The sequence below is a fragment of the Sorghum bicolor genome, chromosome 9 (genome assembly GCF_000003195.3).
Source record: "Sorghum bicolor cultivar BTx623 chromosome 9, Sorghum_bicolor_NCBIv3, whole genome shotgun sequence".
Classification (NCBI taxonomy): domain Eukaryota; kingdom Viridiplantae; phylum Streptophyta; class Magnoliopsida; order Poales; family Poaceae; genus Sorghum; species Sorghum bicolor.
The window spans coordinates 55,450,571-55,475,986 of record NC_012878.2 but is presented as its reverse complement, the minus strand read 5'-3'; the positions used below and the strand labels follow the sequence as shown (position 1 = coordinate 55,475,986).

The 25,416-nt window shown below is 40.4% G+C and overlaps 4 protein-coding genes, 1 long non-coding RNA gene and 1 pseudogene across 5 annotated transcripts; 4 read left to right on the top strand and 2 right to left on the bottom strand.

Annotated features, from left to right (window-relative positions):
* On the top strand, window positions 217-4,022 carry LOC8068965 (protein LIKE COV 1). The gene is made up of 7 exons (XM_002441379.2): window positions 217-555; window positions 1,191-1,243; window positions 2,105-2,214; window positions 2,756-2,923; window positions 2,995-3,092; window positions 3,448-3,574; window positions 3,688-4,022. The coding sequence occupies exons 1-7, from the start codon at window positions 388-390 to the stop codon at window positions 3,783-3,785; spliced, it is 822 nt and encodes a 273-aa protein (XP_002441424.1). The 5' UTR covers window positions 217-387; the 3' UTR covers window positions 3,786-4,022.
* Window positions 7,437-9,583, bottom strand: LOC110430487 (annotated as a pseudogene).
* Window positions 10,391-12,705, top strand: LOC8068964 (probable WRKY transcription factor 56). The gene is made up of 2 exons (XM_002441378.2): window positions 10,391-12,058; window positions 12,190-12,705. The coding sequence occupies exons 1-2, from the start codon at window positions 11,535-11,537 to the stop codon at window positions 12,389-12,391; spliced, it is 726 nt and encodes a 241-aa protein (XP_002441423.1). The 5' UTR covers window positions 10,391-11,534; the 3' UTR covers window positions 12,392-12,705.
* LOC8068963 (cyclin-B1-2) lies at window positions 13,838-16,356 on the top strand. The gene is made up of 4 exons (XM_002441377.2): window positions 13,838-14,084; window positions 14,191-14,291; window positions 15,110-15,207; window positions 15,926-16,356. The coding sequence occupies exons 1-4, from the start codon at window positions 13,962-13,964 to the stop codon at window positions 16,024-16,026; spliced, it is 423 nt and encodes a 140-aa protein (XP_002441422.1). The 5' UTR covers window positions 13,838-13,961; the 3' UTR covers window positions 16,027-16,356.
* LOC110430209 lies at window positions 16,848-17,673 on the bottom strand. The gene is made up of 2 exons (XR_002447514.1): window positions 17,174-17,673; window positions 16,848-17,082 (listed from the first exon to the last, which is right to left on the bottom strand). It is a non-coding gene; the product is annotated as an uncharacterized LOC110430209 (long non-coding RNA).
* LOC8068962 (50S ribosomal protein L20) lies at window positions 18,117-21,934 on the top strand. The gene is made up of 3 exons (XM_002441376.2): window positions 18,117-18,312; window positions 21,135-21,363; window positions 21,558-21,934. Exons 2-3 carry the CDS (start codon window positions 21,178-21,180, stop codon window positions 21,738-21,740), a joined length of 369 nt encoding a protein of 122 aa, XP_002441421.1. The 5' UTR covers window positions 18,117-18,312; window positions 21,135-21,177; the 3' UTR covers window positions 21,741-21,934.

The window sequence follows — 25,416 nt, the reverse complement described above, 5'->3', positions numbered from 1 at the left end:
CTTGCTGGCAGCCACTTTTTGTTAATTTAGTGGAGCTAAATGTTTTTGTTAGCAATCAAATCAAACTCTGCTTCATCACCTGATTAATCATCAAGCGATCATCATGATCGTACCAACCTCATTAACTGTCACGTACATGTGGGCCCCACGTCTCCATCCCACGACGGGGCGGTGGGCGACGAAGAGGGACTCGACAGGTGCCAACGGGACAGAAGAGGGGCAAAACTCTCAAAAGACTCCAGGAAAAAAACGAAAAATAGAAAAAGTCTCTTGCCCCAGCGGCCGTGCCGAGCCGGCATCCCCTTCCGTTCCCCCCAGCAGCGATCGCGACGACCCGAGCCGGCAAGGGTGACCGGCGGCTGAGAGCCGCCACGGCAGACGAGCCCCATGGGAGACAACAAGTCTCCGCTGAGCCTGAGCCCGATGGGCGGGCGCGACCGGGACCGGGAGCTCCTCATCCCGGTCTCCGGCGGCGGCTCGGCGCCCGGCGACGGTGTCGAGGACGGCGACAGGGCCTCCTCCGCCTCCGCCGCGCTCTCCTCCTCTGGCCGCGAGGTACGCCCCCGCTCCCGCCCCCCTGAGGCCCTGACCCCGCCTCCCTACTCGATTGCATAGTTGTTTGTTTTTTCTCTTGCCCCCCTTTTATTCAAGGGTCTGTTCGGTTAGTTTACGATTTATGTTATTTTCGTTGTTTTAAATTCAGCTAAATCTTCTTGACACTGATGTTTGTTAACGGCATGAACCGAGGAGCAGTTTATGTACTAGGAAATGCTTCAATGTCCCATTTGGGCAAATGATATTAGTAATGGATGGTGCATAGCTTCGATGTAGCTTATTTCATTATTTGATTTGCTTAAAAATAGAAAACTGAGAAGACTGTGACCCACTTGTATTTCTGCGTTGGCACACCTTCATATTACCAGTTCAACAAAATGATATTCAAAATATTTATTTGGTTTTCAATTTCTAGTGGAATCTCTAAACCGCCTAGAGCGCTTAGCATTTTGAGCTGCAATTTGGAATGACAAATACTTGACAGCAACTGAAACACATTATCTTGCTCCTACTCTTGCAGTCTTGCTTTTCCTGTCTGATACTTGCCTTGTTCAAACTGAGAAAGCATGTTCTGAGTTCAAGCTAGAACAGCTCGTGTTTTAATTCCGACCCCCTTTTCTTTTCTTGAAATGCAGGCTTTCCATAAGGTCGTCCGTAGTTGGGCTTCAAAGAAGTTCATGACTGGATGGTAAAGGGTCTTGCGAAATTAATCTTTCCTCGCCTCTTGATTACTGTCTAGCATTTAGCAATGGAACTGTAATAGGGGAATTCCTAGTAGCTAATTCTAGGTTCTATTTCCATGGGTTTCATGTATAGCCTGGTTGTCGGCGTTGTGTACAATGGTCCACAGCTTAGTAGCCAGTAGCCACTTAATAAAAAGTCAAATTTCTTGGTGCAGTGCTCTATGGTTGTTGTGCTAACATCCATTCCCCTTTACACATTGGGAAGTCATGTAGGCAGGTGATGCAATGCTATCAACAGGGTTATCTAACTGTAGTTACTAGGAACAGTAGGATGCTTGCTTATTTGGTTCTTGGTGCTTTTCCTTTCAGTAATAATAATAATAATAAAAAGATAACCTTCTATAAATCCTGAGAAATATCAGAAGGTTCATGGGCTTATGGTTGGAATGGAGGATTTACATGTTGCCACTTGACTGATAGCCCCTTTGTGATAACCCAAACATTCAAATACAGCCATATGGAACACGAATTTGGATTTTAGAAGAAATACTCCACAATGTTCCAACAGTAGGATTACCATAAAGTTCTAATCACAAGGAATTTCCTTAAGTCCTTTTTATTCAGTTAATTTCACGCCCATATGTCGAGCCTCTAGTTTAAGCATTAGAAAAATACTGTTGTTTCTCCTCATTCCTGAAGTGATACTCTGGGATGTATATGAACCATGATAAGAGATAACTGTGACTTTACATGCATCATTTCTATGCAATTTGCAATGATGCTACTTGAATTTATCTTTCCATGTGCCTGCCACATATACTAAGATGTTTTTTTCTGTTATGATTTTATTTGCCGGTATTCTCCAGTGTAATTCTCTTCCCCATAGCAATAACATTCTACATCACCTGGTGGTTCATCCATTTTGTTGATGGATTCTTCTCTCCAATCTATGCTCAACTGGGAATCAACATATTCGGTATGTGAATTAACTTATTTTTGTATTGAAATATCAGAATCTAGAAAAATTGATACTCCCTTCATTCAAAGTTATAGTTCACTTTAGCTTTGTCCTAAGTCAAACTTCTTCAACTTTGACAAGTTCATACAAAAAAACTACCAACATCTACGATATTGAATTCTCCATGAAATATGTTTTGATAATGCATACGTTGAACTCGTAGATGTTACTATGTTTTTCCTACAAACTTGGTCAAAATTAGAAAAGTTTGACTTAGGACAAAAGTAAAGTGAACTATAACTTGGAGCAGAGGGAGAATTATGTAATATTGTAATGAATTCCTTTCATTCTGAAAAAGGGACCACTTTAATTCTTCATTTTGTTCAGTATGCACCATGGGATTAGATTATCAGTTCTTTCAGAAATCTGGAAAAGTTAGCATGCAGGCCATTTAGGCAAAATTATTGTTATATGATACTGATAGCTTGTGATCAGTGAGAAGAACATTGTATTGCTTATCCAGGTCAAGTTTTCAGTTTGCACTCTGATGATTCTGCAGGTCTTGGCTTCATCACATCTGTTACTTTCATATTTTTGATTGGAGTCTTTATGTCATCTTGGGTTGGAGCATCTGTCCTTAGCCTTGGCGAGTGGATTATTAAGCGCATGCCTCTTGTTCGTCATATCTACAATGCATCGAAGCAAATTAGTGCTGCAATATCACCAGGTAATATCAATCATCAAACTGGTCAGTCGAATTTGCTGAGGTGCTGAATAAATTCTGGTTGCTTTTTACAGATCAGAACAAACAGGCATTCAAGGAAGTGGTCATCATAAGGCATCCTCGTGTTGGAGAATATGCGTTTGGTTTCATTACATCGTCAGTATCCCTCCAGGTTTGCTCCAAATGAGGCTCCTTTAGCTTTTCATTCTAATGCTGTTTGTTTTATGCTTTTGCTTTTGTTATGCTACTGAGCAATTCAAACTAAGCTTGATTTCTTGTATGGTTGAGACTTTACTGTCATGACATGTGGATGTGGGTAAAGTGAGATAATCTCACTGTTTCAGTTGCTGCATGAGAAGAATTATATTGAATTTTTTGGCTGTACCAAGAACTATAATGATGACATGCATTTTTTGGCTGTACTAAGAATTATATTGATGACATGCACTTTTTGGCTGTACTAATGTCATTTCTGATGTTAGCACATGGTTTTGTCTCTGTGCATCAATCCTGTTATTATTTTGCAGAGTTATTCTGGTCAAGAAGATCTTTACTGTGTCTATGTGCCAACGAACCATCTTTACATTGGTGATATCTTCATGGTGAATTCAAAGGATGTCATAAGGCCAAATCTTTCTGTGCGTGAAGGCATCGGTAAATTCTTACTCTGCCATTTCAGCACCGTTTGATATTCTTTTGCTTCAAGAAATAAGGATGGCTACTCCTGCAGAGAGAGACTTTAACATATTTGCTCGCATGGCCTGCAGAAATTGTTGTATCTGGTGGTATGTCAATGCCCCAAATTCTGTCAACCCTCGACCCGCAGATGATCCTTGGGGACAGAACCGGACCAAGCAGAAGTTGAAGCTGCTACGAGCCCTTTGTGTAACCTTTCTACTGGTTGCTAGTAACATTTTCATACAGGCTACCACGAGTACGGCAAACTAGACTCCGAGCACAAGTATCTGTATATTAAAGTAGATGTAGGTGACTCGCATGGTTTGACTGTTTGCTGGACTCTGTACCATGGTTTGTACTTTGTACTTCACCCTATGCAAGAAAGAAGCATCTCATATCCAATCCACCTGTTGTGAGATTCCTATCCCCTGTGTGTCCTCGACTCTCATGAAGTGCCGCTTTGCCTGGACCTTTGAGGTCAATGTTTGCGTTCTTTCCTTCGATCTATCTATGTGGAATGACTTATTGTGTATCGTTGTGGCGGTTGTTGGAGCCACACTTAGGCCTTGTTTGGATGTAGTCGGATTCACATCAATCCACATATATTGAGAATCCACATGTATTGAGGTGGATTGGAGTGGAATTTAAACTAAATTCTATCTCAATCTATACCAACACACATGTATTGAAGTGAATTTAACAACATCCAAACAAAACCTTATGCGTAAATTTTTTATGCTCTTATATATGTGGCCAATTTCTTCGGGTGGCACGTGGCAGGAGCAATATCTTCTCGCTGCCATCTGTGTGAAATTTCAGTCTCCTTTGCGTTAGCTGATTTTCATGCATTGGCTATTCTTTAGAGGATGTTTGTGCATCGGCTATTTTTCAAGAGGACGCTAATTATGTTAGGCTTGTTAGGATGTATTTGTATACATCTCAATGCATGTATGTTAAAGTGGATTGAGATAGAAAATGAACTAAGTTTCACCCCGACTTAGTCCAATACAAGTGGGTTGAGGTAAATATGAGTGTGTTTTTTGTGCAAAACAGTGCAGATTTAAACTGATACTGTGCACCTAAGAGCATTTTAACAGTTTGAAAACCCCACTCTCGATCTTGCTTTTTGGGTAAAAAATCTCACTCTCGACTTGTGGAGGTCGATGGTTGCATTCTCTTCAAATCTATGCGGAACCAACTTATTATTATGTATCGTTGGTCGTTGGAGCCACACTCATGCGTAAAATTTCTCGCGAAATTGCGATGCTCTTATATATGTGGCCAATTTCTTCGGGTGGCACGTGGCAGTAGCAATATCCTCTCGCTGCCATCTATGTGAAATTTCATACTCCTTTGCGTTAGCTCATTTTCATGCATCAGCTAATTTTTAGAGGATGTTTGTGCATTGGCTGTTTTCAAGAGGACCCTAATTATGTTACACTTGTTAGGATGCATTTGTATACATCTCAATGTATCTATGTTAAAGTGGATTGAGATAGAAATTAAATTAAGTTTAACCCGATTTAGTCCAATACAAGTGGGTTGAGGTAAATATAAGTGTGTTTTTTATCCAAAATAGTACAAATTTAAACTGGTACTGTGCAGCTAAGAGCATTTTAACAATTTGAAAAACCCACTCTCAATCTTGCTTTTTGGGTAACAAATCTCATTCTTTCCTTGTCTAACTTCTATTTTTTTTCTGCGATTGGGATTCATGTTGCGATCCTGTTCGTCTGAGCTTATCAGCCGAATTTGTCAGCCATTCACCAGTATTTTTCTCTCATAGCAAATCAACGAACAATACTTTCTGTTATTGCTTATCAACCAAACGAACAGAGAATGTTGATTGGGTAAAAAACCTCAAGTTCGTTTCACTGAATTTTAACTTATACTCTTTATGTTAATTTATTGTTAGAAGAAAAAAACATTGTTTGTTCGTTGAAAAGGCAGTGTTGAAGAATAAACTTTCATATTAAAGGTTCTAGGTGAAGCTAGCATGCTGAGATGGCCGGCCATGGTGACGAGTTATTTGTTATTTGGTCAGCCGCTCTTGATGTATGGGTGGCGATATCATAAGTCTGTTTATTGTTTATTGGTTTGAAAAGTTACGGTTTAAAATATTGTTCGCTAATTTATTATGAGAGAAAAATACTGTTGACTGGCAAAAAAAAGTATGGATGATAAGACAAGCGAACAGACTCCATATATATTTCTAGAAACAAATAATAGAGAACTATTGGTAGAATGGATTTTTTATATATTCAATAATGTTTAGAAATGTTCAAACTAATTGTTGGAGACGCTCTAAACTCACTATGTAAATTATTATTTGAACAAAATTACTATCTATACTTTTAGCCCTCCAATAGACTCTCTATAACTTGTGTCCACCCAGGAAAACCAAACCCATTCTTAATCTTTTTTTTACAATGACATTCTTAATCTTTGACTATGGCCTTGTTTACTTCCAAAACTTTTTGCAAAATAGAAATAGTAGTAGTTTCGTTTGTATTTGACAAACATTGTCCAATTATGGACTAACTAGACTCAAAATATTCGTCTCGTCAATTCCGACCAAACTGTGTAATTAGTTTTTATTTTCATCTATATTTAATGCTCCATGCATACGTCTAAAGATTCGATGTGATGAGGAATCTGAAAAATTTTACAAAATTTATGGAGAACTAAACAAGGCCTAGCAGAGGATGGCAGTATTTGAAGATCGAATTAAATAAGTGGTTGAAGGATATTTTTTTTTACCAAAATGTTTGTTTTTATCAATCGAAAGGATATAAAGAAGCTCATGGGGTTGCTGTAAAGATTGAAACATGTAGGCTAAAAACGGTGGGCTAATTTTTGCTTTAAAAATATAAAAATAGCCTAGATAACATGGATATCATATTTATTGGAGTTGCTCTTAGTCCATTAGCTCTGTGGCCTAACCTTGCTACTATCGTTCTAGACAAGTTAGAGCTGCTACTGCCAGATTACAACCTTGTTCAGTTAGCAAAAATTTTAGATTTTGGGTACTGTAGTACTTTTGTTTGTATTTGGTAATTATTATCTAATTCTAGACAAACTAGGCTCAAAAGATTCATCTCGCAAATTACAGATAAACTGTGTAATTAGTTTTTATTTTCGTGTATATTTAATACTCTATGCATGTGACGGAGAATCTTGAATTTTTTTAAACTCCGATCCTTCGGAGGCCTTGATTAGTTGCAATTTTTATTTTGCAACATGGACATTGTAACACTTTCGTTTATATTTGACAAATATTATCTAATTATAGACTAATTAGACTTAAAAAGTTTATTTTGCAAATTACAGTTAAACTGTACAGTTAGTTATTTTTAAAATTTATATATAATGATTTATGCATATACTGCAAGATTCGATGTAACGGAGAATCGTGAAAAGTTTTTTGTAATGTACCCATAAGAGCCCAAACACATTCACATACTCATGCAAAAACTCCAGCATTATCACAAGCCACTCTAAAGTCCTTAAAGTAGCAAATCGCTAACAAGAGCAAGACGTTTCTTCACATGATATTGCCTCTCTAGTCTCTACGGCTCAACCTTCCTTCCATCGCCATTTCAAGCGTGAGCGTAGGTTTCTCGATATCTTGGGCCTGGGCTGAAATTGCGGAAACGCGTCGTTTCTCGAGTGAACGTTGGGCCTACTTGACATCGACGACAGACTTTGACGGACGGCTGGGATTCGCTGGACCCAGAGAATCCAATAAACCAGAAGCCCCGCCGCCCCCGTAAAACCCTAGTGCGCAAGGAGCCTCTATATAAGAAACGCCCCCGCGACCTCCATCTCCCACGCCGCCGCCGCCGCCTCTCAACAGGAGCATTTCCTTCATCTCTATTCTCTACCACGCCCTTTCATTCCAGATCTTGGATTTGAATTGGCGTTCGCGTTTTGCTTCTCGCTGGATTTAAAAGGTTTTTGATTTCTCTTCAATGGGTTTTTGATTTTCTGAGTGGCGATTTGAGTTGCTTTTTTTTTGACTGGGGATTTGAGAGCATATATTTGGTTGAGGACGGTGAAGATTGTATCAAGGTCTCGTTCGTCGTAACTGGCATCTGTTTGCCTTGCCGACCATTCTGATATATCACCACCCATATTCCGAGTCCGCTGCCAACAATCATCAGCCCCTACCAAGTTTTTCGTGTGCTTCTATCTTTCGTTTGTTCTTTTGTTTGACAGAATTGTACCTTTTTGTGGTTGAATTTGTTACTATGTTTTCTGGCCAATGATTAAATCAAAAAAATAGACAAGCATATGTCCGAATCCATGTGTGTGGATAAGCCTAATCTTCTCTATGAGGTCGACAACTTCTATTTTATTTTGTAATTTTTCTATTTTTAACTGATTTCTTCTCGATTTTGATTTCTCTGGGGCCAAAGATGAAATCTGTGGATGTACTATTTGTATGACGTCTGATTACAAAACCATTACTGCCTTCCTTCTGAGGCCTCTGATCATTTGGATCTCTTTCTTGACTTTTTTTTGACGATCTGAGTGATTTGGTGCCTTTTTTTTAATAAGGTCGGGTGATGAGTATAAGTGCATAGTTCAGATGATTAACCCTCGTGGTTTTGATTACCTGAATAATTAGTCTTTCGCTCCTATCTGACGACCTTATCAATGCACAATCACTTGTTTTTTTTGTTCTTTGTTACGTTTACTGATGTCAAGCTAGATGTTTTTTTTCTTGTTTGATTTATACGCACATGTAAAGAGGCCCCGAGTTTTGATCCTGAATACTCGGGCTCCTAACCTTGGTGTGCGAGAGTTTACATCAGGTGATTCACGCTTATGAGAGCGCAGATGCTTTCCCTTCGTGCTCTACCTGTGATTTGCCGCACATCTTTGCCAAATTTCCCTCTTACGTGTTTCCTGTACCTGAGTTACCAATGCGGTTCTTTTGTGAATTTATCAACCTACAATCATTTCAACATCTTGGAATGTACTGAATTTTCTACTCTCGATGCCAATCAAAAGGAATGTTACATGATATCGAATCACTTCGGAGTACAGGGAAGGAAAAAGAAATCTTCAATTGGTATAGAGGGAATGAAAAGAAATGTTCGAATGAAAAGAAATGTTCGATTGGTATAGAGTGATGGAAAAGCTGCATCTCACGGTTACATTACGAGTGTCTCACTGGAGTTTCACTTTGAAACCATTTTGCAATAATACAGGTGATGGTTTACAGAGGACTATGGCTGCACAATGCTAGTGATAGCAAAACAATTCAACAATTTATTTTAAAATTTGAGGAAAGTTGAATCATCAGTTTTGTAATTTTGGAGAATGAAACCTTTGGACAAGCAGAGTTTTATTCTGATATTGATACAGTAAGGGAGAATGAAACCTTTGGATAAACATATTTATTCTGATGTTGATACAGTAAGGTACAAACAGAGTTGGCATTTTTGCATTTTGGATTCTATAGAATCTAAACATCCTCTAAGTTGTTATCGACAAGGTTTGTTAAATTTTAGAAATTGAGAAATCAATCCTTTGGACAAATTTTTGAATTTGTAGCACACGTCAGTTAATTTCTTTTAGCTTTGACTAACGTTATAGAAAAGAGATACAAAATGAGTATCTTATGAAAATATATTTTATGATAAATTTAATCGTATTAATTTAGAACTATAAATTTTAGTATTTTTTTTATAAATTTGGTCAAAGTTTTAAAAGTTTGAAGACAACTTTAGAAATTGTAGGACAGATGGAGTATTGCAATAAAAACTTGCAGATTTTGTCAAATTTTCCGATTGGCCATTTGTGTTGCTTTTTTCACTGGGGATTTGAGAGCAGCTTTGGTAGAGGACGGTGAAGATTGTGTCAAAGGTCTCGTTCGTCGTAACTGGCATCTGTTTGCCTTGCCGACCATCCTGATATATCACCACCCATATTCTGAGTCCGCTGCCAACAATCATCAGCCCTTGTTGAGGTTTTCATTTTCTTTTCTTTTGTATTTTTGGTTTGTTGATTTGTTATTATGTTTTCTGACCAATGATTAAATTAAAAAAATAGACAAGCATATGCCCGAATCCATCTGGTGAAAAGCCTAATCTTCTCTATAAGGTCGATCGCATCTTTTTAACTCATTTTTTCTTCTGTAATTTATGAGACAATTTTTGAATCTAGTTAGTTCATGGTTAGAAAAATAATTATTATATACAAATAGAAGTGCTATCATGTCTCAAAATTTGACTGTCTAATTATTTGTTTTTGTCTATATTTAATGGTACCATACCATAGGCTGTTATCATTTTTTATAGTTAGGTATTAAAACGGATGGACATCATCGTGGTCGGATTTGGATTTGAATACGAAAAATATCTATCATGTTGGATATGATACGATTGGATGTCCACATTATAAATATATTATTTAAATATTTGATAAGAATACGGTACTGGTTGTTAAATATTTGGACTCAATGCGGACAGATCTGAATCTCTCAACGAAACTATCGTTTTCATGCATAGGTACAGTTAAGATGACTCACAGGCATCACTCCATGAACATTAGCAATACTAAAACAAAGTTAAGAAAAAAAAGTAATACGAGATAATAAGAGTACTCCTATCTAGTGAGAGTAGTCTGTGTCACCTAGCTTTCTACGTAGTTTGATTAGGTCTTGTTTAGTTCACTCCAAAAATCAAAATCTTTTCAAGATTTCGTCACATCGAATCTTACGCCACATGCATGGAGTAGTAAATATAGACGAAAATAAAAACTAATTATACAGTTTATGTGTAAATCACGAGATGAATCTTTTAAGCCTAGTTACTCTATGATTGGATAATATTTGTTAAATAAAAACAAAATGGCTACAGTTTCGAAAACTTTTCAGTTTTTGGAACTAAACAAGGCCTTAGTCAATGTTTTAATTATAATTGATGATAGGAGCATCTACGTGTAAATAAGTCCATAGATATTCGAATAAATATTGCAATCTGCCCATAAGATAGAGGTTATTTTTAGCTAAAATAATTTTTCTATGGTTTTTCAAAAAATAAATCTAGGAAAAAAATATGTAATAATTTTTCAAAAATATGTTTGTAGTTCGATTTACCTCCTAAATTATCATAGAAGTTAGATTTACTCTTTCAATTGACGCGAAGCTATGTCATAGAAAACCGCTGTCCATGACTGCTTACTGCTTAGGGTGTGAAAATAATCTGTTTTAAAATAAAAGTTGTGTGTAAGGTTGGAAAAACTGTTTTAAATGAAAAAGAAAAAATCAGACTATCGTGACGTTTAGGGGTCAGGATTAAAATTCTTTTTTTATAATTGAGGAGGAAAATGGTTGTATCACAAAGGTTTATTGGCTTTAAAGCTTAAAGGTCTCTTTCCTTATCTTTTTATGGATATATGGGCCTGGTGAGTTTGTTGAATCAGTTGCCATCAGGCCCATTCAAAGTCATGTATAGCCCAAATGAACAGAGGACAATAGTAATATTTGTGTTTTATTTACTCGGTTCCATTTACCCAGAGCCCATATTTCGGTTACGGCTTAATTTCTTTTTCTCGACAGTGCGTATATTTTTACACTTGACGACGTCTCCAATTCGCAAACGTAGACTAGCAGTCTCGTCGGAAGTGGTAAAATATTCCGGTGGACGGGCAGTTGAGCTGCACCCGCGCCAGTGGTTGAGCTGTGGCTGCGCTGCTCGCTCTCTCTCACTGCCCTTCTGCTGTTCCTCCGGTCGATCTGGTCGCTCTGCCCCAACGCTTCTCACCTTCCGGCGCCTTCCCCTCTCACACGCACCCACCCGCCAGTCACAGCTACCACGCAGCTGCACGGTGCACCCACCTGTGTGACCTATATATATATCCCGCGGCGCCGCCGGCTCACTTATCACGTGACCTCGCCGCCGGCGGCCGGTCTGTCTGTCTGTCGATGGAAAACTCGCCGCTCCATGGAGTCATCCGGCAACCAAACACTCCGCCGCTGGCTACGGGTACGTGCCTTGCCCCGCTGCCGCCGGCCGTAGCCGCGCCACAGCCGCCGGAGCAGCATGCGTGCAGCAGCGATGCGACGACGACGTCCCTCGTCCCGGGCGCGGCCACGATGATGAGTTGCCCGCCGGCGGCCGTGGACTGGGCGTCGCTGCTTCTCCCGCGCGCGCCGGGGACGCTGCACGTCGGGACGACGCCGCCGCCGGTCGCGAGCGAAGTCGAGAGCGGCGGTAGTAGCGCTGTGACGGTGGCCGGGAGCAGTGCTAGTGCGACGGCGGCGGGAGAGGGAGATAATAATTATAAGGCCGGAAAAGCTGGGAAGGCCGGCGGCGGCGGGAGGGGGAAGAAGAAGGCGAGCCGGCCACGGTTCGCGTTCCAGACGCGGAGCGACAACGACGTCCTCGACGACGGCTACCGGTGGAGGAAGTACGGGCAGAAGGCCGTCAAGAACAGCGCATTTCCAAGGTGTCTTTGTTTTGTTCGATCGTCTCCATTGATCATGCTTGCATGCATGATTGCAAGTTTGCAACTGCATTGGCGCTGCTTAATAAGAAAACTTGGAAATAATTAGTGCAATGTGTTTCATATGCATGCAGGAGCTACTACCGGTGCACGCACCACACGTGCGACGTGAAGAAGCAGGTGCAACGGCTGGCCAAGGACACGAGCATCGTGGTGACCACGTACGAGGGCGTGCACAACCACCCGTGCGAGAAGCTCATGGAGGCACTCAGCCCCATCCTCAAGCAGCTCCAGCTCCTCTCGCAACTCCAGTCTTGCACTAATCAACTCCTCTGAATATATATTCATCTGATCTAGCCTGGCTATCATCAGCGTGAACTAATGCAAATTTACTGCTAAGTGTACAAAATGAACTATTAATCGATCGATCGGCAGTGGTAACAGAAGGAACAACTGCCTCCCTAAATTACACAGTGAGTACATATGTGTAGCTGATCTTATATAGATGCAATGCAGATGTGTACGTGATTCATGCAGATACAAATGTGTGTCGTAGGTACTAATGATACAACAGAAATGTATGCGCGCGGATCAGCGTCTTCTGTAATCAAGCTTTAATTTACTTGTTCAATTTAATCTCTCCGGCTATATATTGATAGAGCCTTATTGGAAGTTCTAGGATCGATGATGTCAAGATGCACTGCATTAGAAAGAAACAATAAATTGATTCTCGTGGATCTAGTTCTAGTGGGATGATTGTGAGACATGATAGTGAAAAAACATGACATAGAGAAAGACCTCTTTTAGAATCTAGTATTTACATCTGTTCACAAAAAAAAATCTAGTATTTACATCAATTTTTTTAGTTCCCAATCTCATGAATATAAATGAGAAATGAGAGAGCACCTTGTAGTTATACAGTTTTGATACTAATGTGCAATGTGATAAAAGGACAGTAAGAGTACAGTTTTTTTCAAAAAAAAAAATCTTGTCCGTTTAAAAGTACAGCTTAAATACTTTCCCCCAAAGCCTTCCTAGATCCATGCTAGTTATCGACTCAAACTTTCATAAATAGGAGACAGTTCAAAGCTGAACATGTTGCAAACATCCAATATATAAAGCTCCTGTAAAAACAGACATGAAAAGGAGCATACTACTTTGGAATCCTACTTATGGATAATGTCAGAATACAAATCAGGGTGGAGTTCCATCACAACGAATTAAATAGTACATGAGCAGACTGTAGCATGGGTCAAAAAGTATGGAACCAATGTTAGATGAATAAGAGCAGACACTGTCATATATGAACTGCAGTTTGGTTTGGTCTATATCTTTTTTCAATTTGTATCTGAAACCAGGCTAAGCAAATTTGAATTCTAAAAATTCCTTGCCAAATTGCAAACATGCCATTAATCCATGAATAAAAATATAATTATAACGTTCATATTAGCAAAAAAAAATGGATATATATGGAACTAAATATTTACTGCTTCGTTGGCAAAAAAAAACAAAAAAAAAACTACTGCTTCGATTGTAGCATCGGGCGTCAGGACCATGCTCCAGCTCGCCGGTGCCACCCTCCGTCTACCAGTCGCCCCGGCAATCAGTGGCGGCGTCGCTCATCGTCCACGGCACCCGCCAGCGGTGGTCCGGCCTCCGGTAGCAGGGCAGGTGCCGGCTGCCGCGTAGTCTATTGGACTCGGAACGCGCCGATCGCAGTTGGGCCGGCCCAACAAAATGAAGAAGAGTCCTATCCTATACACAAGTGAGGGCAGGGCCCAAAGCCGTCTCAGACTTTCAGCTTCCTTTCTTCCCCGCAAAGAAAGAACAGAAGAAGGCTAGTAGTTCTAGCGACAGAGAGAGAAGCGCAGGCGGAGTCGCGGAAAGCATCGATCCATCGACGACGATGCAGAGCAGCAGCATGAAGAGGGACATCAGCGAGACCCACGACACCCTCCGCTTCGGCATCAACGCAGGCGTCAAGGCCGACCTCGCGACGCCGCACCCGCTCCAGTCCACCATCCAATCGGTAAGGACCCGTCGCTCTCCTCCGTTTGTTGCCTTTGTCCGTGCCCTCGAACCCTAACGCTGAGCGTGGGACCCATGTTTGGGGGTGACGCGCGCGCCCCTCACAGGAGACCAAGTTCTGGGCGGACAAGAAGAAGTTCGGGACAGATGCCATATACGGATCCGCCCTCAACATCCGCAAGGATCTCGATGCCCAAATCCTCTCCAGGTTCTTCATTTTCCCCTTTGCGGCTGTTCTTACCGGAAAATAGAATCCATCAATTCAATTTAGGAACTGGAAGTAGTTAGTGGTTGATGGGAGCACTAAAAAAATGACCATCTGGCTGCTGGAATTGACAGTCCCGAGGGAAGTTTAGGTCAATTGCTGAAGCTTTGTTACCTTCCTCATGATATACATAGTCACATACTAGGAAGGTCACTTAGGTCAGCGCACGTCGCTGCATCCATGTTTGTTGGCATCGAAAGAAAATTGATCTGATTACTTGCGTTGTAGGCTGGGTAGCTTGAGAATAAAATTGTGTTAATGCATGTATTGTGTAGAGCTGTTCTGATGTTAATTGTATATTTAGTACTTTGGTATTAGTATAGCAGTAACTAGATTCATACAGATCACAATATAGCAGTAAGTATAACGGTACTTTTGAACAGCTTCATTTTGTGTGTGAGGTTTTCTGTTAAGTCTTAGTACGCCACTTTCTCACAGATAAAATACGCACATTGCTGCGACAACATTTGGTTGATAGCTTCAATATAAAATGGGTTTCTGAATGTCTAGACCTTTCTCTGCTTCAATGTGCAATCATATGTTGCAATTCAGCAATTGTTTGTGTTCATCTAGTCCTTCTAAGTTGTCACGCCAACTGTGAATGGACAAAAGAGGGAGGCAACTAAGGAAATAGGAGTGCGCCTTTTATTTCATTTACCTTCATCCTTCGACAACTTAGTACATTTAGCTTAAATTGTTTTCTTGGTGATTAGCCATTTAGCTCTCTTGATGCCTTGCTGATGGATATTCTGTGATGCCAGGTTCCAAAGGCCCCCTGGTGCTTTGCCATCATCTCTGCTTGGATATGAGGCGCTGACAGGTTCCCTGGATGATTTTGGATTTGAAGATTATCTTAACAGTAAGACTTTTGTCATTTGTTATTGATATAAGTCATTTTTCCTTCTCTATCACATATATAAGCATTTTAGCAATAGTTTATGACCACCTTAATATTCTTAGCCAGAGAGTGCTGCTGTTTTTAATCATCTTAACCTTCTATAATCTGCACTAATTTTGTTGTACTCAGGAAGACCATTTGAAGTAAAAGTGTAAGACTAATTTATCCGGCTTAACTGAAAGTTAGTCGTTCCAGTAAAATCAGGAGTAGTAAATTTACCAAATCAATTATATAGTTGTTGGATGAACTTTTGAGTCTTGGAGAGGTTATCCGTAATTTAAGTTGGAGAGGTCATCAGTTCAAGAGCATTCAGATTTACATGATTGTTGGCTATTGTTTTACTTGATTTTAATGTATGATGTACTAGAAAAAGTGTTACATGCTTTGTGACACAGTTTGACCTGAGCTTGTCTCTCATAGCTACAGCAAGCCTACAATAACTTTCTTTGGAGTTAGGATCGGCATCTTTGTTAAGTGATAATAAAATCGTGTGTTTCATTTGTCAGTGGTCATTGGTGCTTACTGCATAGTATTTTATCTATGTATATATGTTGGTCAGACATTTGCAATTAAAGTGCAGCACTGAACTTTTCCCCCCTTTGTAGTATCTGGGCATTTTTTCCTATTGCCACAATTGTCTTTGAGTTGTGCTAATTTCCTTTTTTCTGTTGCCTTGCAGTGCCTCAAGATTCTGACAGTTTCCGTCAACCTGACATGCACCACGGAATGGAGGTTCGCCTTGGTTTGTCCAAGGGACCTATCTGCCCTAGCTTCAATTGAGGCAGTGAATGTAGTTCTGCTGCACGTTCACCTCAGTCCAGTTACTTCGGTCAATAGACCATATATGGTGAAATATGAAAACTGGTAGCTTGCATCTGTTCAGTGTTATGTTTCAATCAACACCGAATTTAATATTTGTCCAGTTTGAACTTTGACGACAACTTCTTTTTTCCTGGTTTCCTTGCCCTTACGAGCCCATGAAAGCGACCAAATTTCTGTATGTTTTATGTGGGTACACATGGTTGCCAAAACGCTTGTTCTCTAGAGCATGGTTTTATTTTTTGGGGCACAAATGGAACACATTAAACCTGCAGTCGTTGCCTTGACTTATCTCGGTATCAATCTTATATATCGCTTTCTCTGCCGGAAATGGAGTCCATTTGACATGCACTTGAGCAGCTGCAGTGCAGCAGCACTGCCTTCCTTTACCGAACTCATACCCAAGACGGGTTCTAGCGACAGCCGCATATTGTCCACCAGATCAGGCAAATCAAGGATCAATGGTGTGTAGTAATAGATAATATAGGTTATTAGTTGTGAGACATTAAGCACAAGGTTAATTTTGCATTGTTCTGGTCAGTCAAATCGAGGAACAATGGTGTGTAAATCGAGGAACAATGGTGTGTAGTAATCGATAATGTAGGTCATTAGTTGTGAGAGATAAACACAAGGTTAATTTTGTATTGTTCTGGTCTTCGCTGATTTGTTACCGTTGAATGGCTGGCTTGCACTGTTCTGGTCTTCGCTGTTTTGTTACTGTTGAATGGCTGGCTGACTCAATAGATAAACATAAATGATAAACATAAACAAACAGGACCAAATAAAATTGTGTGATATGTGTTAAATTAAGGCCCAGTCGATGGCTATAGAAGAACTGATGAAGCAGAGGAAGAGTGGGAGGTCCACTTGCGCAGCGACGCCACTCGGCCATTGCCTAATCGTCTGTTCGTCACCCGTCGCCGCCCTCCTCGCCGGCAAGGGCTCGCTGATATCGATTGACGCCACCGCCGTCGCAGCCTGGCAGGAAGGTAATCCTTCCACCGCTGTTTCTTCTCTCTGTTCCTCTCTCACACACAGCATGGGTTTAGCCTCGGCCTTAGGGTTTAGGCACGGGTTCCAGCTATTGTACTCGAGGTCGAAATCTCACCTCCGCCGCTGTGCCTTTCCCATGGATGTGAGCCAGCACCCGTTGGCAGCCCACGCACGCGACGTCTGGTGGAGTTGTGTTTGCCGCCGCTTGTACGCGCGTTATGAGCTCCGCCACCAGCTGGTGTGAATCAGTGGTGAGGAGGGTCTTGGTTGTTCCTTCTCCCGCCAGCCCTGTGAGGTTCTTCCCGAAACCAGTTGGATCATAGTCATCTTTTATCGCCTGCGACCTAGGGCCGTGTGAAAACCATACTTTTTGCTATGATTTATTCTTGCTGTACGGCTCTAGACATTGAAATACCATCAGTTTTGCTACCTGCTACTGTTCTTCTCTGTCCCAGTAGTACAAACAGAGGATGCTTTACTTAAGTGCACTTGTTTCTAGTGGCGGAGCCAAAAGTTTTACGAAGCCTGGGCGTAATGTCATAGTAATACTAACAAGAAAAACATGATGAAAGATTATAAGAGGGGTTAGTGCTAAAAGAGCAGTGACTCGCTGACTAAGTTTAAGCATGCTCAAGCGTTCCTAATCTCTTAAGAGTTTTGTGATGTAGTAGACATTACAATTTTGATCTTAAATTAAATAAATAAAGAAGAGAGTGGAGAGCAATTGAGAAAGAGCAAATGAATACATAAGTTTTTGTTTATCTCCCCTCTTTCCTTTTTATAGGAAATATGTGAGGAAAATTTTCATAATTTCCTCTAATAGGGTTTGTATTTTAAAAAAAATATTTTTAGAGAAATCATTATGTCATAATGTTATGTGATTAGGCCCTGGAAACATTAGTATGATCCCTAACATATATTAATATATATATAAATTATATAGGTGCTAATTTGTCAAAAGATGTTAGAAAAAGAAAGAAGTTGCTCAAAAAATAAAAAAGAAAAGAGAAAAAAATTTGTATGGGCTTTTATTTAGTGGCCCATCAAACCCACGCACCTGCTCCTTGCAGCGCAGCGCCGACGCTCATCGCAAGGATCTGATCTTCCGCGCGTCGGCGGCTCCCTCTCGGCGGCGTCCAGCGACGGAGGGGCAGTCCCAGGCTCGGCGGCGTCGTCGGCGGCTCCCCCCACCTTCTCTCGCCAGTCGCCTCGCGCCCTCGCCTGCGTCCTCCGCGCACCGGCCGACGACCCTGCGTACGCACCTCCTCTCTCCCCTCCCGCCTCTGCTGTTCCCGTGGGAGCCCGGCCAGCTGCCCAGGGTGGCCGGCCTTGGCTCCGCCGGTGTTGTTTCTAAACTTAGAATTGCGACTTGCCCAAAAATCATTCCTCACCTGATGCTAGTCCTGATCATAGGACTGATGTGAGGCCAATATTTCCTGCTGGATGTTTAACTGTGTAAACTTTTAGATAGGAGATACGTCACTTTTGGCTTATGTATCTCTACCCTAGTAATCAAGCCTTCCTGCTAGATCTAATGCTGGTGTGGAAGTAGTATGTGACTGCAAGAGCTGAAACATTTTATTAGAACTGCCTCTGTGATCTGTGAATCCTATTTTTTTACAATTTAACCTTTTTTTCGAAAAAAAATCTCTTTTAGATCTCTGGAAAATTTAAACTCAATTTTGGACCTAGGGAGTCGACGCCATGCTTCATAGCGTCGAGGTTACACGTCTCGACGCCATGAATCACGGCGTCGAGCTCCCTAGCCGAGCCCAACGTAGCGTCCGATGTGGCAGAGAGGTCGACGCCGTAGGTCACGGCGTCGAGCCTTCAACCAGGAGACAAAAGGGCCTCCGTGCCCAAGCTTGTGACCGCGCGACAGGGAGGCTTGGCAGCCGCGTCGTAGAGAAGGCCTGGCTGGCGATGTGGAAGTACCACGGCGTCATAGCCCGGTCACTGCTCGTGGGATCGGCCGTCTGTGCGCCGCCAGCACCATCTGCATTGATGAGGGCAGCGCCATCACGCAACGAGCCTGTCTGCATGTGAAGAAACGCTGTGGCAGCTAAGCCGGAACGGAAATATCTCGAACCGAACCGAACCGCTTTCTATATTGGATCCGATCGAATTCGTATTTTCTTGTCCGATTTTACCGTTTTCGCTTTCGTATTTTAGATGTTTCGTATTCCAAATGTAAAAGTAGAAAACGGTTTAGACATTTTTCGACCGTTTTCTACTTTTCTACTTTTAATTTGAAATATTTCGAATTCAAAATTTGGTTTAAACCGAATTTAGTCAACTGCAGAGTCACACAGCCCAATTACAGTCTACTCACCATGCATCTGCGTTCTTTCTACTGGTGGCTAGCTGTGTTCCTGCTAGCGATTAATTGCTTGTTCTTATTTATGTGTGGGCTATTGTATTAAATACCTAAGACCAAGGATCATGCACTTTTTAATTATTATATGCACTTAAACATGATCGTGTATTACTACATATCGGTATTTCGTATTGAGTTTTCGTATATCGACCGTGTTCGACATAAATCCGCTCGAGTTCGTTCGTTTTCGAAATTCTCGATATTTTGTAAGTTCGCGTTCGTTTTCGTGTCCGACTTTACCGTTTTCGTTTTCGTTTTCGTATTTCAAATATAAAAGTAGAAAACAATTTAGGAGTTTTACGACCGTTTCCGACCGTTTTCATCCTTAGTGGCAGCACGTGAACCTGAACTGTTTAGTTGAAAATGACTTCTCGGTTGGTACTGTTTACTTCCACCCAAAAACCCAAAATTTTTCAAGATTCCCCGTCACATCGAATCTTTATATGCATGCATAGAGTATTAAATATAGACAAAAATAAAAACTAATTGCACAGTTTAGTTGAAATTGACGAGATGAATCTTTTGCGCCTAGTTAGTCCATGGTTAGACAATAATTACCACAAACAAACGAAAATGCTACAGTGTTGTGAAATTTTTTTCTTCACGAACTAAACAAGGCCCCAGTGTATAAAAGCAGACCATAATAGTATGACAGGTTGGCACCCACGCAAGCTCCTAACACATCCACGCACACTCTTGTCATTATGACGCACGAATCTTGAAATGGTAATGAACGGCTGATACAAGGGTGCGAACGCATGTGCGTAGTGAAACATTCGGCCTCGCGCGTCCGTGTCGCCCTCGCCGTCGCGGCGCCGGGCCATCCCCGCCGCGGCGTCGCGCGCCGAGGCCCCGCTCGCGGCCGCCAGGTCTGCCGCCATCAGGAGGTGTCCCTGGTTTGCTGATTCGTAGTTGAAGGCTCGACGCCGTGATCTACGGCGTCGACCTCTCTGCCACGTCGGACGCCACGCTGGGCTCGGCCAGGGAGCTCGACGTCGTGATCCATGGCGTCGAGACGTGTAACCTCGACGCCATGAAGCATGGCGTCGACCCTCTAGGTCCAAAAATGAGTTTAAGTTTTTCAAAGGTCCAAAAAAGAATTTTTTTAAAAAAAAGGGCCAAATTGTAAAAAATTGGGTCTGTGAATCATCTATCTGAACAAGTGTGCAAAATATGTTGATGTTCATGGTCAGATTAATTTGATATGCGAGTGCAAGTTGTATGCAGTGGCCAGCACTTGTCTTGCCTCTGGTATCAGATTATGCTTCATTTGGTCATATGTATTTGGTTTTCCAGATTTGAATTCACAGTACAGCCTTCCCGTTAAAATAAAGATATTTATGTATAATTTAATTTCTTTCTTTGGACAACTTTAAATTAGTTAGGTAGTATTGTTTCTGTTTATTTTTGGGCTGAAATTTGAACAAAGAGCTTGCATTTCGCTCAAGGGTATTTTAAAAGGATGTCTATACGCCCTTGAATTATTGCTGTTGACATATACTTCCAAATCCAATTGAACTTGTGTTACTGTGTAGCAATTAAAACATTGTAGAAACAATCTTCTGATATGGTTAACCTGTGTGCAATCCTTAGTTATGAATAAATGTCAGCCAGATTCTGTGCATAGTCTGAACTCACATTGGATTATTAGTTCTTACTGAATTCAAATGTTTTCCCCGCCTTTTCCTTGATGTTGCAGATATAGAGCAGAGTGTTTTGTGTGAGACTACCAAAACTTGAAAATGAACAAGGGAAAGATTTTTAAGCTAGCTAAGGGATTCAGAGGAAGGGCGAAAAATTGCATAAGGATAGCAAGGGAGAGGGTGGAAAAGGCACTGCAATATTCATACAGGGATCGACGCAACAAGAAGAGAGACATGCGATCTCTTTGGATTGAGCGCATCAATGCTGGTACACGCCTCCATGGGGTATGTATCATTTACTTTCGAGGCTCATTTTGTAGTCATGTTTCTTTCACGGTCACTCTAAAACAAACAATTCTCACAAAACACCAGCTTTGTTCATCTCATACAAGTAGAATAAGCTGCCAGAGCTTTGAATCGTTCCAAATTTAAACACTGCAGTGCCCATGCTTATTATGGTTTCTTAATTGTTTGTCCAGGTGAACTATGGCAATTTCATGCATGGATTAATGAAGGAGAATATCCAGCTCAACAGGAAGGTACTCTCAGAGCTGTCAATGCACGAGCCATACAGCTTCAAGGCTCTCGTCGACGTATCTCGCAATGCATTTCCCGGCAACAGGCCTGTTCCTGCTAAGGAGGGGCTAGCAAGCATTCTGTAAACGTTTCTTTCCCAATAATTAAACCTGATGGTTACATCCACATCTCAAAGTAGCCTTTCTGCTTGTAACGTCACGAGGAGGTTATCACGGGCATTGCACGTGTTATTCCCCTGTTTTTTTTCCTGTTTGGTGAGCGGTTGGGACAGTCCATCTATCTAATTACATGTTTTGTACCTCATGCCCTTTACTTTTTAGTTTCCTGAAGCATGTGCTCCATTCGCTCTTGAAAAAGCTTTTAGCAGAATCAGCTGTAGATTACGTTTTGTGCTTCGTTGTTGATGGGATTAGCTTCTGTGAAGAGGCCAGAGCAAGTAACCACTCATTTTCAAGCTCATGGAAAAAGTATCTGGCCTGATACTGGAGACCGCAGCCGTGGAGTAGGTATGCTCCTTCTGAAAATCGTGGCGTCATCACATCTCTTAAAAATCCGGTGCGTGGGCTGCATCATCGTCTTCTAGAAAAATCATCACATCTCTTGTATCATTTTAAGCTATCTCTCTACCGCTCCTTCCTTCACATTTCTTCTGATTTACACACTTTCTCTTGGGTCACTACAGTTAGCTCTTATTGATACAAAGTTTTTCCTTTTTTGGCCGCATATATCGTCATCTCTAAATTTGCAATGTTTTGAAAGAAATCACCATGGTTTCATGTTTGTCTTTTAAGCACATCACAATTAAATATGTCCTATTTAGGGCATGTTTGGTTGTGTCGCCAGACACCGTTTGCCTATCAGGCAGCACCCCAGGTCATTGCATGGGTTCGATCACCTGACAGTCTGAATTGATTGCTAAATGCTAACGGAGGAGTTCCAGTGAAGGAATGATCGCACCGTCATCCCTTGCGGTCTGGTCTATCTGGTACTCCCTCCATCCCAAATTGTAAGTCGTTTGACTTTTTTTACCCCAAGTTTGACTACTCGTCTTATTCAAAAAAATTGTACAAATATAGTCAAATTTAAGTCATTCTTGAAGAACTTTTATTAATAAACCAATACACAACAAAAAAAAAGTGATATTTTGTATAAAATTTTGAATAAAACGAGTGGTCAAACTTGATATTAAAAAAGTCAAACGACGGGATGGATTGAGTACATCACATGGGACCGGGAAGCTCTGAGTGAGCTTCGCGTGTGAGACCAATCAGTCTGGTCGTCACTGGTGTTGGGTAGGTCGATGACCATCTCAGATGGCCCCAAATGAAACAAAGAGAAGTCATCCTCTCGATAATCCTCGTTGTCTTTGTCTATGGGGGGCGTGGATGGTTCGTCGTTCGACCGGCTTCTATCGTACCCCGTTGTACGTGAGCTGCATGCAAGAAATCTGCCATATTGACAGGCTGCCTGAAGCTGGTCACGATTTGAACGAGTGGAGACGGGGCAATGGTAGGCCTGGCCGGCGATACCGTAGCGTAGCATAGCATGCATGGGTCCAAGCAGCTTAACTGCAGCCTAGGACAGACTCGAGATGTTTTCGGGGTACCACCCCCGCTACACGCTAATCTGGACCCGGAAAAGCAGACGTGAGGACTGCTACGTGCTACGTGCCTACTCGGCGGTGCATCACAAATTCAGAAGACTGACATAACTTTTTTTTTAGAAAAGGAGGAAGACTGAGGCCTTTTAGTTTGCAAAAAAATTAGTTTTTGACTACTGTAGCACTTTTATTTTTATTTAACAAATATTATCCAATCACGGAGTAACTAGACTCAAAAGATTCATCTTACAAACTACAGGTAAACTGTGCAATTAGTTTTTATTTTCATTTATATTTAATGCTCCATACATACGATCAAAGATTCGATGTAACTGGAAATCTTGAAAATTTTTGCAAACTAAACAAGGCCTGACATAAATATATAATGTGGTACCAAAACTGACCAAAGAGGCAGAGACCATTTGCACTCAATTGGAACATGGAAGTTCTACAAAAGGTTAAAAAGAAAAAACCAAATTACAATTGGAACATGGAAGTTCTACAAAGGGTTTAAAGGAAAAACCAAATTACAATTGGAACATGGAAGTTCTACAAAAGGTTAAAAGGAAAAACCAATTTACTAGTAAAACAGAATGCGATGGGAACGAAGATACGTCCCTCAAATGATTTGAAGGACCTTAAACTTACTTCGTTCCTCCGTCTCAAATAAGTGTCGTTTTGGATTTTGTAAACTTTTTAAATTTGACTAGATTTATAGAAAATATTCTTAACATATATATATATATATCCAAATAATTTATTATAAAAAATATAGTAAACAATAAATCTAATGATACTTATTGTGTACTATAAATATTAATGGTTTTTGTATATATTTGATTAAAGTTAAAAGTGTTTGACTTCTCGAGAAGTGAGAACGATGCTTATTTTGGAGCGGAATGCAGTAGTTGGTAAAATGGACGGTACAATTGACTTAATGGTTGCACGTTTTGTGGTTTTACTTTATTTTAGTTATTAGTCCATGAAGTTGTGTGCTCCTACACGGCTATTGATTAATATCAAGAGAGCTATGTGTTAGAAATTCAAAAATAAATTTAGAACCATCACAACTAGATGTGTTTATTTTTGCTCTCTTTAATTTATTTGTATTCAACACGACATTCTTGTAGATACTTTTTTATCTTTGCCCAAATGAATAAACTTAGTTACCGATTAATATTTACACTTTTCCATTCCTCTATTCATAGTCCTTTGCATCACAGCTCAGTGTGTTTGTATAACATGTGTTTAAATAAAAACCTATCCTGAGCTATGTATTTGATATGAAAGTACTATATATTAGTTACTGTCGTTTATGCATATATGTATATGTATATGCCATGTGAATGGTGATACATTTCATGCATGGTCATGAGTTAGTTTTCTACAATTGACAATAGAAAAAGTGGATAATTTAGAAGCGTATATTTGAAGGCACTTAAGGCTACAATTATCTATAATGAAAGTTGTAGATAATTTAGATGTAGACTTAGTGGTTATTTCTTGTTATTTTTAACAATGGTGAAGATGGGTAATTAGATGTAAATTGAAGATGTTGCTTTGGATGATTTTTCACAAGGGCACAAGTGATGTCATTCTTGATTATTTTTAGTATGGCGAATATGGATATTGGAAATACAAATAAATGGAGTTATTTTAGATTCTTTTCATAATAGTATAACCGATCAATTTATATAAAGTTTAGGTGAAAGTTTTCTATTTTACGCAATGGAGAGTTGAATAATTTAGATGTAGATTATGGCTTACTTTATACTTTCTCCATCCAAACTGTAAGACTTTGGGTTTTTCTAGATACTTGCTTTTGCTATATATATGGCAAAAACAATGTATCTAGAAAATCCAGAGCATCTTATAATTTGGAATGGAGGAATTGGTATTTTTGCAATGATAGAGGTGAGTATTGTTTTCAAAAGGAAAAATAGGGTTCTTGTTGATAGTTAGATTTTACCAAATTGATGGTGGAGTTTTATCGAATCAATGACCAAATTTTTTATTTTTATGATAATTCTAATGCATCTCACAATGATTTACGAAGATTGTTCAAAAGAAGCCTCCAATTAGTGATGGTAAACTATCTTAGCTTATTACTCCCTCGTTTACGAAGATTACAATTTTAGCATAGTTCTAATTAAAGTATATCTCAAGCTAACTATATAAAAATACAAATAATTATAATATCA